General features: G+C 44.3%; 1 protein-coding gene across 1 annotated transcript in view; it reads left to right on the top strand.

Annotated features, from left to right (window-relative positions):
- The window catches only part of snap29 (synaptosome associated protein 29), a 31,272-nt gene that overhangs the window by 15,072 nt on the left and 3,515 nt on the right, over positions 1 to 12,685 (top strand). Inside the window, exons 3-4 of the mRNA XM_072473859.1 lie at positions 7,186 to 7,271; positions 11,990 to 12,082. Coding sequence (XP_072329960.1) covers positions 7,186 to 7,271; positions 11,990 to 12,082 — 179 coding nt within the window. The remainder of the gene's footprint in view (positions 1 to 7,185; positions 7,272 to 11,989; positions 12,083 to 12,685) is intronic.

Below are 12,685 nucleotides of genomic sequence, written 5' to 3'. Positions count from 1 at the left end.
TCCTTCTGCACTGTAAATTCTATGATAAGAGGGGAAATATACCCGTAAATGGCAAAAGTCTTAGAAATATAGAAAGTCAGAGATCTGGGTGTGCAGGTCCACAGATCTTTGAAGGTGACAACACAAGTGGACAAGGTAGTCAAGAAAGCATACGGAATGCTTGCCTTCATTGCACGGGACATCAAGTATAAAAACTGGCAAGTCGTGCTGCAGTTGTATAGAACCTTTAGTATGGCCACACTTGGAATATTGCGCACAATTCTGGTCACCACACTACCAGAAGGATGTGGAGGCTTTGGAGAGGGTGCAGAAGAAGTTTACCAGGATGTTGCCTGGTCCGGAGGGTGTTAGCTATGAGGAGAGGCTGAATAGACTCTTGACTGTTTTCATTAGAAAGATGGGAGGTTGAGGGGTGACCTGACAGAGGTCTGCAAGATTGCGAGGCATGGATAGAGTGATGGGCAGGCACTCTTTCCCAGGGTGGTGGGGGGCATAGGTTTTGTAACCACTTAAAATGGCCAACTCCCGATTAAAAATGGCGAACGGCAAAGGCTGATGTGAAAGTCAGCCAACAGGACAAAAACGAGCAGCTGCAGGTGGCTATGTATTTACCTCTGGAAAGGCCAGACAATATCGATACCAGCAACCATCAGCATAACAAAACAACAGCCATCTGCATACTAATGAGCAATCCCCAGGAACAATAAGCAACATTTAGACACACCAAGCAAACCCAGACTCTTCGGCGCCAGCAGGAGCCTACACAAAAGGAGGTAAACGAGCACCTCAAGACCGCCCATCGATCAGGGAATCGCTCCAGCAATGGAAAAAATCGAACCAAGCGATTGGGACAAAGTCCAATCACTTGGGACCAGGTACAGGGTCTGCCCCGAAAGGCGGGAAGCCCCTGGGGACTATAAGAATTGAGCCCCAAGTTCAAATCGCTCTCTTCTTCTCCACCTCTTCGCTCTCTTAATGCTCTTCTTCCTGCCCGGGTCACCCAGCAACAACGAACCAACATTGACCGTGACCGGAGCAGTGATCATCGAACTCGTAAGTCTTAATTCAACGCTTGCTACGGGATGGGCGCTCCTAGCTACCAATCCGTACCAACTTCGAATCCTGCAGGCTCAGAACCCGAACGAAAGGCCATTTGTTTCCCTGACCTGGTGGGCCAGTTCAAAGGTAAGTATAGGTCTGTTAGTTGTAGAAGTAGCTTAGACGTAGAATTTGTGCATGAGTAGCGATTACTGTGTATAATAAATGTGCTTTGATTTGAATCTTACTAATCGGTGTATTGGATTATTGATCATTACTCGGACTTGAACCTTGTGGCGGTATCAGAAAGCTACCTGGCGACTCGAGAGCAAAGGTAATAAAACAGAGCAATTGAACCAAGGCAAAATCAGCAACAGTTTAAGGTCTGTGGGGCCATGTTTACAGGAGATGTGTGAGGCAGGTTTTGTACGCCGAAGCTAGTGAGTGCCTGGAACGCGTTGCCGGGGGGGGGGGGGGGGTTGTGGGTGCAGATACACTAACGGCGTTCAAAAGGCATCTTGACAAACACATGGAATCGGATGGGTATAGAGGGATACGGCACAAGGAAGTGCTGAGGGTTTTGGCAAAAGTTGGTATCATGACCGGTACAGGCTTGGAGGGCCGAAGGGCCTGTTCCTGTGCTGTATTGTTCTTTGTTTCTCTATCCCATGTGTGTTTGGGTTCGCTAAATTCAGCGTGTCATGCCTTTACACTAAAGACTAGTAATGAGGCAATAACTAAACTTGTAAACCAGCTTTATTTTAATGATCCTCTCGATACCTTGCTGATATTCAAATTTGACTTCCTTTCCATGTCTCCTTTCATCCCAACTCATAGATTTAATTGGACTGGCCAAGAATGATTGGTGTAGGAAATGGGAATCTTGCACAGCATATTGCATAACACAACTGGTGCTCTTGAGGTTAGAGTAGCATAGAAGGAAGTTTGCCTCCTTTCTAACCTGGGATTGTTTAATGCCAGATGGACAATAACATTTTAATTCCTGACCCTGGTGGCCCTCACTTTGGGTAGCAAAATTCAAGCAATCTTGTATCGATCATATTAAAACAAAAGTCAACTTGTCCCCTCTTCTCCTGGTCCCCCACCCAGAGGGTCCAGATTGTTTTAAATACAGGAGATAAAATGAAACATTTTGAGGTTTAAGAGGCATCTTGACAAATACATAAATAGGATGGGAATAGAGGGATACGGACCCCGGAAGTGTAGAAAAGTTTAGTTCATACGGGCAGCATGATCGGCGCAGGCTTGGTGGGCCGAAGGACCTTTCCCTGTGCTGTACTCTTCTTTTCTGGCAAAAACTGGACTTTACCACATTTCTCTTGCTGGGCTATCTGCGTGGGGGAGGGTGCTGAGCTCACCCCATCTTCGATCTACCAGCACATTAGTTTATCCAGCATTGTTAGTGGCATTTGCGCCTGCTGGCAGGCGTAGCTGTTTCACATGACCAATTTTCCATTCACAAGTTTGTTTCATTTCTCTCCCAGGGATCTAGCTGAGTTACATTGTAAATGAAGAAAGTTGGCCTTTTTATATCACCCTTAATGTCCCAAAGTGCTTTGCAGCCAATGAAGCACTTTTTGAAGTGTTGTCTCTGTTGCCATATAGGAAATGCAGCCAGCAGCCAATTGACGCACTGATGATGAGCAGATGATCTGTTTGTCTTTGTTGTGGAATGAATATTGGTCAGGTTGCTCCCTACTCTTGGCAAGCAGTGCTATGGGATCTTTTCACATCGCCTGAGAGGTCTTATCTGGAAGATGGCACCACCCACAGATCAGTATTGATGGGTCTGCCTAGATTTTGTGCCGAAGTCTCTGGTATTAGACTTGGGACCACAACAATCTGACTAAGAAGAAGCATTGGTCCAAAGATGTGCAGATTAGGTGGATTGACCAGGCTAAATTTCCCTTGGTGTCCAAAAAAGGTTAGGTGGGGTTAGGGGGATAGGGTGCAGGTTGTGGGCTTAAGTGGGGTGCTCTTTCCAAGGGCCGATGCAGACTGATGGGCTGAATGGCCCCCTGCACTGTAAATTCTATGAAAACAGGGAAGTGACGTTACATTTAATATCTAAACTGTTTTAAGTTTTTTTAATTTCTGGTGTGCTCGCGTTTAGCATTTCCTCAGTTGCCCAGAATAAATGATTCTATAATGCTTTGCTGCATCAGTCACTTGATTTCCATTCTGAATATGCCTCTTATTATTTTCCCTACTTTTTTTTTTTTGATGGTTCTGTTTCACTTTGCTGCCTGATCTCCAGTCTTGAACGCTAACCACTGACAGGGTACTAAAATTGAAGTCCAACTGGAAAATGTGCATTTTCATGTCTGCATCAGCTTTTACTCACGGCACAGTAAAAGTACTTGACATGAATGGGGAAGTTGGGCGGCACAGTGGTCAACACTTGCTTCACAGCACCAGGCACCCGTGTTTGATTCCCAGCTTCGATCACTGTCTGTGCGGCGTCTGCATGTTCTCTCCGGTTTCCTCCCACAAGTCCCAAAAGACGTGCTTTTTAGTATTGTGGGCCAGGGTTTAGAGAACACCAAAGTATATCATGGAATTCACCTGACCTACAACTTATTTATTAAATTTAGACTACCCAATTCATTTTTTCCAATAAAGGGGCAATTTAACGTGGCCAATCCACCCACCCTGCACATCTTTTGGTTGTGGGGGTGAAATCCACGCAAACACAGGGAGAATGTGCAAACTCCACACGGACAGTGATCCAGAGCCGGGATCGAACCTTGGACCTCGGCGCCGTGAGGCTGCAGGGCTAACCCACTGTGCCACCATGCTGCCCTACCTGACCTTCAACTTTTAATAGATTTTGGTTATGAGGAGCACAAGGGCCCACTTTCCAGGTGTGATGCAACAGCGATTTTAAGTATTTTTAAACAAACAATATTTATTCTATAAATCCAGTTAACATTTTATAAACACAGTGAGCATATTATCAACTACCAACACGGATACACCCCCAAAGATACAGTACTCTATAGGTAACCCTAAGTAACTTTCTTAACAACATCCATAAGCCAAACACCCTTTTCCCCTACAAAACAATAGGTTTGCATTCCATACAGAAACAGGTATTACTGTGAAGTTATCACGTGGCCTGGAGACATTCTTTAGCATGCAGAGAGAGAGACAAAAATACACCTTGGTTTGAATGCAGCTCCCAATTGAAAACAAAACCAAAAAAACTCAGCCACAAAGCAGCTTCCAGCTCACAACGAAAGTAAAAGACAGAAACACAGCCCAGCTCCACCCACACAATGGCATCACTGCAGCCATTTGATAAAACACACTTTTCTTAAAAGGGACCCTCACATGACATTAGGAAATTTGGACATTCTGAATTCTCACTCCATGTACCCGAACTGGCACCGGAGTGTGGCAATTACGGGATTTTCGCTAACTTCATTGCAGTGTTAATGTAAGCCTACTTGTGACACTAATAAAGATTATTATTAATATAGTCTCCCTAATATGCCTCTAAGAACTGTATTTGCTGCACTTATAAATTAATTTAGGATGTGTGGATGATTGGCCCCAACTGAATTAACTGCTGTAAAGAATAGTGCCTACCAAGTCATGTCATGTGAAACAACTACGCCTGCCAGCAGGCGCAAATGCCACTAACAATGCTGGATAAACTAATGTGCTGGTAGATCGAAGATGGGGTGAGCTCAGCACCCTCCCCCACGCAGATAGCCCAGCAAGAGAAATGTGGTAAAGTCCAGTTTTTGCCAGAAAAGAAAAGTACAGCACAGGAAAAGGTCCTTCGGCCCACCAAGCCTGCGCCGACCATGCTGCCCGTATGAACTAAACTTTTCTACACTTCCGGGGTCCGTATCCCTCTATTCCCATCCTATTTATGTATTTGTCAAGATGCCTCTTAAACCTCAAAATGTTTCATTTTATCTCCTGTATTTAAAACAATCTGGACCCTCTGGGTGGGGGACCAGGAGAAGAGGGGACAAGTTGACTTTTGTTTTAATATGATCGATACAAGATTGCTTGAATTTTGCTACCCAAAGTGAGGGCCACCAGGGTCAGGAATTAAAATGTTATTGTCCATCTGGCATTAAACAATCCCAGGTTAGAAAGGAGGTAAACTTCCTTCTATTGGTAGGCTACGGGGCAGCACGGTAGCATTGTGGATAGCACACATGCTTCACAGCTCCAGGGTCCCAGGTTCGATTCCGGCTTGGGTCACTGTCTGTGCGGAGTCTACACATCCTCCCCGTGTGTGCGTGGGTTTCCTCCGGGTGCTCCGGTTTCCTCCCACAGTCCAAAGATGTGCGGGTTAGGTGGATTGGCTATGCTAAATTGCCCATAGTGTCCAAAATTGCCCTTAGTGTTGGGTGGGGTTACTGGGTTATGGGGATAGGGTGAAGGTGTGGACCTTGGGTAGGGTGCTCTTTCCAAGAGCCGGTGCAGACTCGATGGGCCGAATGGCCTCCTGCACTGTAAATTCTATGATTCAAACCCAAGAACTGGAAGATAGCTGGATGTATATGTCTGTAGTTTTTGATAGCTTCTGAATTCATTCTTTTTTTCTGAATTCATTCTTTTTTTTCTTATCAAATTTTGTTTCTTGGGACAACTTCATAGCAGGGCCAGTTGCCCATCCCTGATTGCCCTTTAACTGAGTGGCTTGCCAGGGAATTTAGGGTTGACCACGTTGCTGTGGGTCTGGAGCCGCATGTAGGCTGGAACAGGTAAGGACAACCGATTTCCTTCCCCAGAGGGCATTAGTGAACCAGAATGGTTTTTAACGACCATCCACAATGGTTCATGGTCATAATTGAGCTTTTAATTCTGGATTTTGTGTTGGATTCCAATTCCACCATCTGCTGTGGTGGGATTTGAAACTAGCTCCTCCAGAACCTTACACTGGGTCTCTAGATTACTAATCTAGTGAAAATATCACTGTTGTCACCTCCTATCATTACTGTATTAATGATGCTGTATTAATGCTTGTTTCATTGAAATGTGTCGACCTGCAGACTCTGGAATCTCTTGTAGCTCTTCAACATCTTGTTTGTAGCTCCCAATCTTTTCTAGTTGGATAGTGTTTAATGAGAAAAGAAGTCCAGAAGTATTTTTTATTATAGAGATTGAACTTTATTTTTGCCACAATTCACTTATAAATGAATCTTTTAATGAAAAACATTATTCTGCTGTAAATCTGTTCAGGTGATGTAGCTACACCGTGGTGATAGGTAATGCTTTTGACTTGAGCTACAAGTTTATATGCCTGCAACCACCTATTACTTCTAGCATAGCTGCAATGATGAATTATTCTGAATATGCTATTAGGAGCTTTTTAATCATGGGAATCAATAGCCAAACAAATTCTTAATTCTACGCAAATAACTTGAAGATAGGTCTATAGGGGACAAATCGATACATGATTTCAAGTGTATTTTGTTTGCATATTTTGCAATTTAGCAGAAACACTTGGCAATTTACCAAGTATTTGGTTTATAAATGCCGAATTCTCATCCTGTAGCACGGTAGCATAGTAATCAGCACAGTTGCTTCACGGCTCCAGGGTCCCAGGTTCAATTCTGGCTTGGGTCACTGTCTGTGCGGAGTCTGCACGTTCTCCCCGTGTCTGCGTGGATTTCCTCCCACAGTCCAAAAATGTGCAGGTTAGGTGGATTGACCATGCTAAATTGCCCTTGGTTAGGTGGGGTTACTGGGTTACAGGGATAGGGTGGAGGTGTGTGCTTAAGTGGGAGTGCTCTTGCCAAGAGCCGGTGCAGACTTGATGGGCCGAATGACCTCCTTCTGTACTGTAAATTAAATTCTATTGTACAGCTCCTGAGTTTTTATTATTTTGGGCAAATGCATTTTTTTTAGATGGCTCTTTGTGTGAAAAAAATTGGTGGCTCCTGGTGTAGCCTGTCATGCCCAAGGGTCTGTGCCAGAAGATGACAATCTTCCCTCTTTATTGTCAAAAATGTCCCCATGTTGCTTTCATCAGCACGGTTCAGTTGTGTTAATGCTAGCATGTCAGAGAAAGTAATAAGAATATATACAGATTTTCTGTACGTTTGCTGTATCAATCAGCTGTTCAATATGAAAAGCAAGATTTCTTTGTGTGTGGTGTAGATTACAACACGCTCTGGATAAGAGTATGCAGCAGGAAGATGCATACCAGGCAAACCATCCAAACCTGAGGAAACTAGATACCTCGGGTAAGTCTTTTTTTATCTCTGTCAGTATGCATACCTTCTGTGCTGTGAATGCTCTGCAGTCAACCTGGACTCACGTTTTCAGTAGGATGAAATCAGTGCACTATCTGTGCTGGAATAAAGTATTTTGGGAAAATATCGGTGTGCTACCTGCTGAATAAGGATGTTTTGAACCTTCCATGGAAAATAAAAACCCAAAGTTGCAAGGAGTCCAGTTTGTAAACTTCTCGTCATGCCTAGCACAAAGATGGTTGTAATTGTCAAGAGTCCAGTCATTCATCCTCCCATCACTGCAGGAGTTCCTCAGGGCAGTGTCCTAGGCACAACCATCTTCAGCTGCTTCATCAATAATCTCCCCTCCATCACACGGTCAGAAGTGGGGTTGTTCACTGTACAATATTTAGTATAATTTGTGACTCGTACTGATGAAATCTATGCTGACATTCAGGCTTGTGTGGTGTGTGATTACTTGCCGTTTATTACCCCAAGTGCTAAGCAGTGATTAATTAAAAGAGCGAAACTACCCATTTCCTCTGGATATTCAGTGACATTACAATTGCTGAATCTGCACCTTCAGCATCCTCCAGATCACCATTGACCCAAAGCTTAGCTGCACCAGCCATACTGTAGTTACAAGAGAAGATCAGAGGCTGGGAATTCTGCGCAGCAAGTGACACTGGCACAAGTAAGGGGTGTTATTAAATACACACCATCTGTATGGATGTGCAACTCCACCGGAACCGACACGATCCAGGACAAAACAGCCTGCTCGATTGGCACTCCGCCCACTGCCTTAAATATTCACACTATCTGCAGGATGCACTGCAGCAACTTGCCAAGGCACCTTTGGCGGCGCCTTCCAAACTCTTAACCTCAATCACGGAGAAGAACAAGTGCAGCAGATGTAAGTTCCCCTAAAATTCTCTCCCCATCCTGACTCTGAGCTATATCGCTGTTTCTTTACTGCCACTGGGTCTAGAACCATTTGTGTTAAAACAAGTAATTCCTTTATGATCAAACATTCTGTTAAATTTCCTTTCCAACAACCCCTTTCTATCCACTCAGTCTGGTTGGGACCAGAGGACTATGTGAAAGCAGTTTCTCTTGTGAGATTCCGTCAGGCAGAATCACCTTTATTCCCTCATGGGATTTCTAACATATTAATATTGCTAATGGTCACCAATAGCAGCATTGGGCCTCCACCTTTTTCCAGCATTTTAAAAAGGATCAATGTGGCAAGTGTTTTTAAGAAAAAACTTACCGCCATAAATTATTTTTCCTTTTTATAAAAGAGCACCCAATTCCTTTTTTTCCTTGAGGGGCAATTTGGCAATCCACCTACCCTGCACATCTTTGGGTTGTGAGGGTGAGACCCACGCAGACATGGGGAGAATGTGCAAACTCCACACTGACAGTGACCTGGCTCCTCAGTGCCGTGGGGCAGCAGTGCTAACCACTGTGCCACCCTTTAGCATCATAAATTAATGACACAGCACGGCAGCATTGTGGATAGCACAATTTCTTCACAGCGCCAGGGTCCCAGGTTCGATTCCGGCTTGGATCACTGTCTGTGCGAAGTCTGCACATCCTCCCCGTGTGCGTGTGGGTTTTCTCCGGGTGCTCTGGTTTCCTCCCACAGTCCAAAGATGTGCAGGTTAGGCGGATTGGCCATGCTAAATTGCCTTTAGTGTCCAAAATTGCCCATAGTGTTGGGTAGGGTTGCTGGGTTATGGGGATAGGGTGGAGGTGTGGACCTTGGGTAGGTTGCTCTTTTTCCAAGAGCCGGTGCAGACTCGATGGGCCGAATGGCCTCCTGCACTGTAAATGCAATGACATCTATGACAAGTAAAGTCTGAGTAAGAGAGCAAAGCTAATCCGTGTGGTAGAAGTACAGATGAGAGAGGACAGCTTTGTCCTTCCCTTAACCAGTTTTCCCCTTTGCTCCCCTCTCCCTCAAGTCAAAAATAATTCCAGAGTTTCATCTTTGCTGTTTTGGAAAATTGGTTCTGCTTTGGTGTAAATAAATCCCTGGCGTCCATTCCAAATTTATCCACTTGGCTATTTTCCATATGTTTTTTATATCACCTCGATGATCGGTTTCCAAGGCGGGAAGTTTTTCGAACCCCTATTCTCTGGCTCCAGGAATTGTCTCTGTGCCTTTCTCCGAACTGAGTGCCTCCCTCGTGACTCAGTGACCAGACTTAAGACTGGGTGTGAGATCTGAGCAGTGTCCTTCAGTTTGATCACTAATCTTATACCTCTTGTGCTGCTGTTTTTGGCTATCTAGCTACAGTTCGGGCACATGTTGAGTCTGTTAGTGACCCCTAGATCTCTTATAATTTCAACATCCAGTTGAGTTTCAGGACCAGCCATGTAAATACGTGGCTTCAAGAGCCACTCTGAGGCATCTGCAGGTTAGGGACTTTGCGTGATCTGCAGGTTAGGGACTTTGCACTAAAGGTCTGGAGGGGGTTCTCTAGGTTGCTGGGATACACCCTGCTGGAGCGTCTGCTGCTTCCAGATGTGGAAGGGGAGGGAAGAATTGGGATATATATAAGTGGCTGGGGGAGCAGGGAGGCGAGTGGGTGGTGAAGATCAAGGAGAAATGGGAAGCGGAGTTGGGAGGGGAGATCAATTGGGGAGTATGGAGTGAGGCACTGCGTATGGTAATCGGGACCTCCTCTTGTGAAAGGATGTGCCTGATACAGTTTAAGGTACAGCACAGGGTGCATATGAATTGGGTGAGAATGAGTGGGTTCTTTCAGGGGGTAGCTGAGCCCCTCAAGGCTCCTTGGGTGGGACCTTCCAAACCCACGACTGCTGCCACCATCTGGAGGTTCTCTCCCCACCCCCCAACACAAGTCATTCACCATACTGACTTGGAACTATATTGCTGTTCCTTCACTGTCACTGGGTCAAAATCCTAGAACTAACAGCACCGTGGGTGTACCTACACCACATGGACTTCAGCAGTTCAAGAAGCCGGTTCACCAACTTCTCGAGGGCAATTAGATGGGCAATCAATACTGGCCTGGTAAGCTTGCATTGCGTGAATGATTTTTAAAAAATTAAAAAATACTCAAATATTCAGACATCCAAATGTAATATGAAAAATCCTAAAAGTAACTTGCCTCGGAATCAAATCAACTGTGACACCCACGCACACCGCTTTGGAGTGTTTTAATCCTGTTACCTAATCTTGAGAGACCTAACCCTTTGAAACTTTGCTCTCATTGGAATTTGTTAATTCATGGATTCCTTGATTTGTTTATTGCAGTCTTGTAATTGACTCCTGGGTTATTACATAATTTAACCAAACTGAATAAATTTGTATAATTTGCTATGCAGGAGGTAACGCTGCAATTTTTATTTTATGGCACTAGGTGGCACCAGTGTATACCATACCGATATTTGTGGATGTTTGATACTTGTCAATTTGACAAGTATTTCCTGCATGTCAAATTGAGAAATTAGCTATACACTTCATCAGGTAGTTCATAGAAATGGCATTGAGTGATATAGCTACTAACACTGAACTGAATTGCACCAAGAGATCTCCTGTTCAATTGAGTTTCTTTAAATTTGTTAATTGAATGGGAGTGTCATTGGCAAAGCCAGCTTTTATTTCCCATCCCTAATTGCCCTTGAAGGTGGTGGTGAGCTGCCTTTTTGAACGGCTGCAGTCTGTGTGGTGTAGGTATACGCACAGTGCTGTTAGGGAGGGAGTTCCAGGATTTTGACCCAGTGACCGTGAAGGGAGCGGCCGATATATTTCCATGTCTGGATTGAGCCGCTGCAGTACATCTTGTAGGTGGTGCACGCAGTGTGTCGGTGGTGGAGGGAGTCTGATGTTTGTGGAAGGGATGCATCTGCACCAAGTTAGATTATCACTGACACCGAGTGCTGCAATTGGCTTCAGTTCTCCTGGGTTAGAGAGGGGAAGATTAGCCAATGTGCCTTTTCCTGATGTGCAATCCAGTGATCAATGAGAGGAAGTGATGGGATGCAACTGAGATTCCCGCCTGAGCTTGGTGTTTGGACAGCCTGCCAACACATGTATGTTTGTCTTGTATGAAGACTTGACTACTTGGTAGTGAAGCTTCAGGAGGCTGCTGGTGCTATGGCTGCAGGAAGTCCTACATTTTCCCAGCTAGAATCTGTCATCCGTCTTCAGGAGATGTAAATTGCAGGTGGTTCAGTGAGTGCATAATTTACACATTGTTTTGTGGAATGTGGTTCTAACTAGAGTTTAAGGGTTTATTTTTGTTGCACAGGTAATTAAACAGCAAAATTGAGACTGCAGTTCCAAAGAAAACTAATAACGAGCTGAATGTTAATGAGCCATGACTTGGTAAAGAAACAGTCGGCCAATTATAACTTAGAAATTGACTTCAAACATTACGTAAAATAAAAATAGAATTTTACTTCGAGCAGTGGAGATTTATTCTTAATTGGACATTGCAGCCAATAACACTCAGCTACGAACATGCTTGTGCATAAAATGTGACCCTCAAACTTGCTCACTTTCACATTACTCACACCTGGCACCCCGGTTGTGGGCAGTGCAATGCAGACTCCATGCACATTTTTTTTTCGCCTGAGCAGGTCCATTGCTGAACAGCCTAGTAACTATTTCCAGTTGTCTTCCATTTGGAATGATCCACATTAGCCATCAATGGAATGCATTATTTTGCAAGCTTAATTTTTTTTCTTCTTTTGAGGATTCGGTGCCAGTAGCAGTGCTGTAGAAAACAAGAGTTACCCCAAGAACGATTTTCTTCGAACTTACCATACGCAGATAGACAACAATCTAGGTAAGGTATTGTGTTGTTTTGCCATTGTGCCGACTCTGAATGAGTGTGTGTGTGTTGCTTTAACTTCATGCTCATTTTGCCAGTACGTAAAGCTGTCTTGTTTTACTAGGCACACCACTGTGCTCAAAGGTTATGGTGCTGATTAATATTAGATGTTCAAACATTAACGTCTTATTTCAAATTATCCTCTTGGGCAATTGGTGCATTACCCACAAAAATCAATATGCTCTATTTACAATGGAGTACTGCTCCATTTTTCTTGTGTTTTAATTGACCATGGTAACTTGCTCCCTTTAAGGTTTTCATCACTGAGGCAAAGGTGTGAATTTTGTTCCCTTTTGGAGGTGACTGTCTGTCATCGTTCATCAGAATTTTGAGAGTTTAGTCCCACTCCAGAAACTTTAGTACAAAATTGCCGCAATGCCAAATCCTATTGCGATGTCAAATTAAATCAGGTCCCCTTCGGGTAGACACGGTAATATTTTGAAGAGTAGGAAGGTTGTTCTGGCCCGTATTTATCCCTTCATCTACGGCAAATGAACAATTGATTTGGTCCTTCATCTTGCAGTTCATAGGAACTTGCTGCGTGTAAATTGACTGCCG

This window comes from Scyliorhinus torazame, chromosome 1, assembly GCF_047496885.1.
Source record: "Scyliorhinus torazame isolate Kashiwa2021f chromosome 1, sScyTor2.1, whole genome shotgun sequence".
Classification (NCBI taxonomy): domain Eukaryota; kingdom Metazoa; phylum Chordata; class Chondrichthyes; order Carcharhiniformes; family Scyliorhinidae; genus Scyliorhinus; species Scyliorhinus torazame.
Note: the sequence above shows the minus strand (reverse complement) of the source record. Positions and strands in the feature narration are given on the sequence as shown.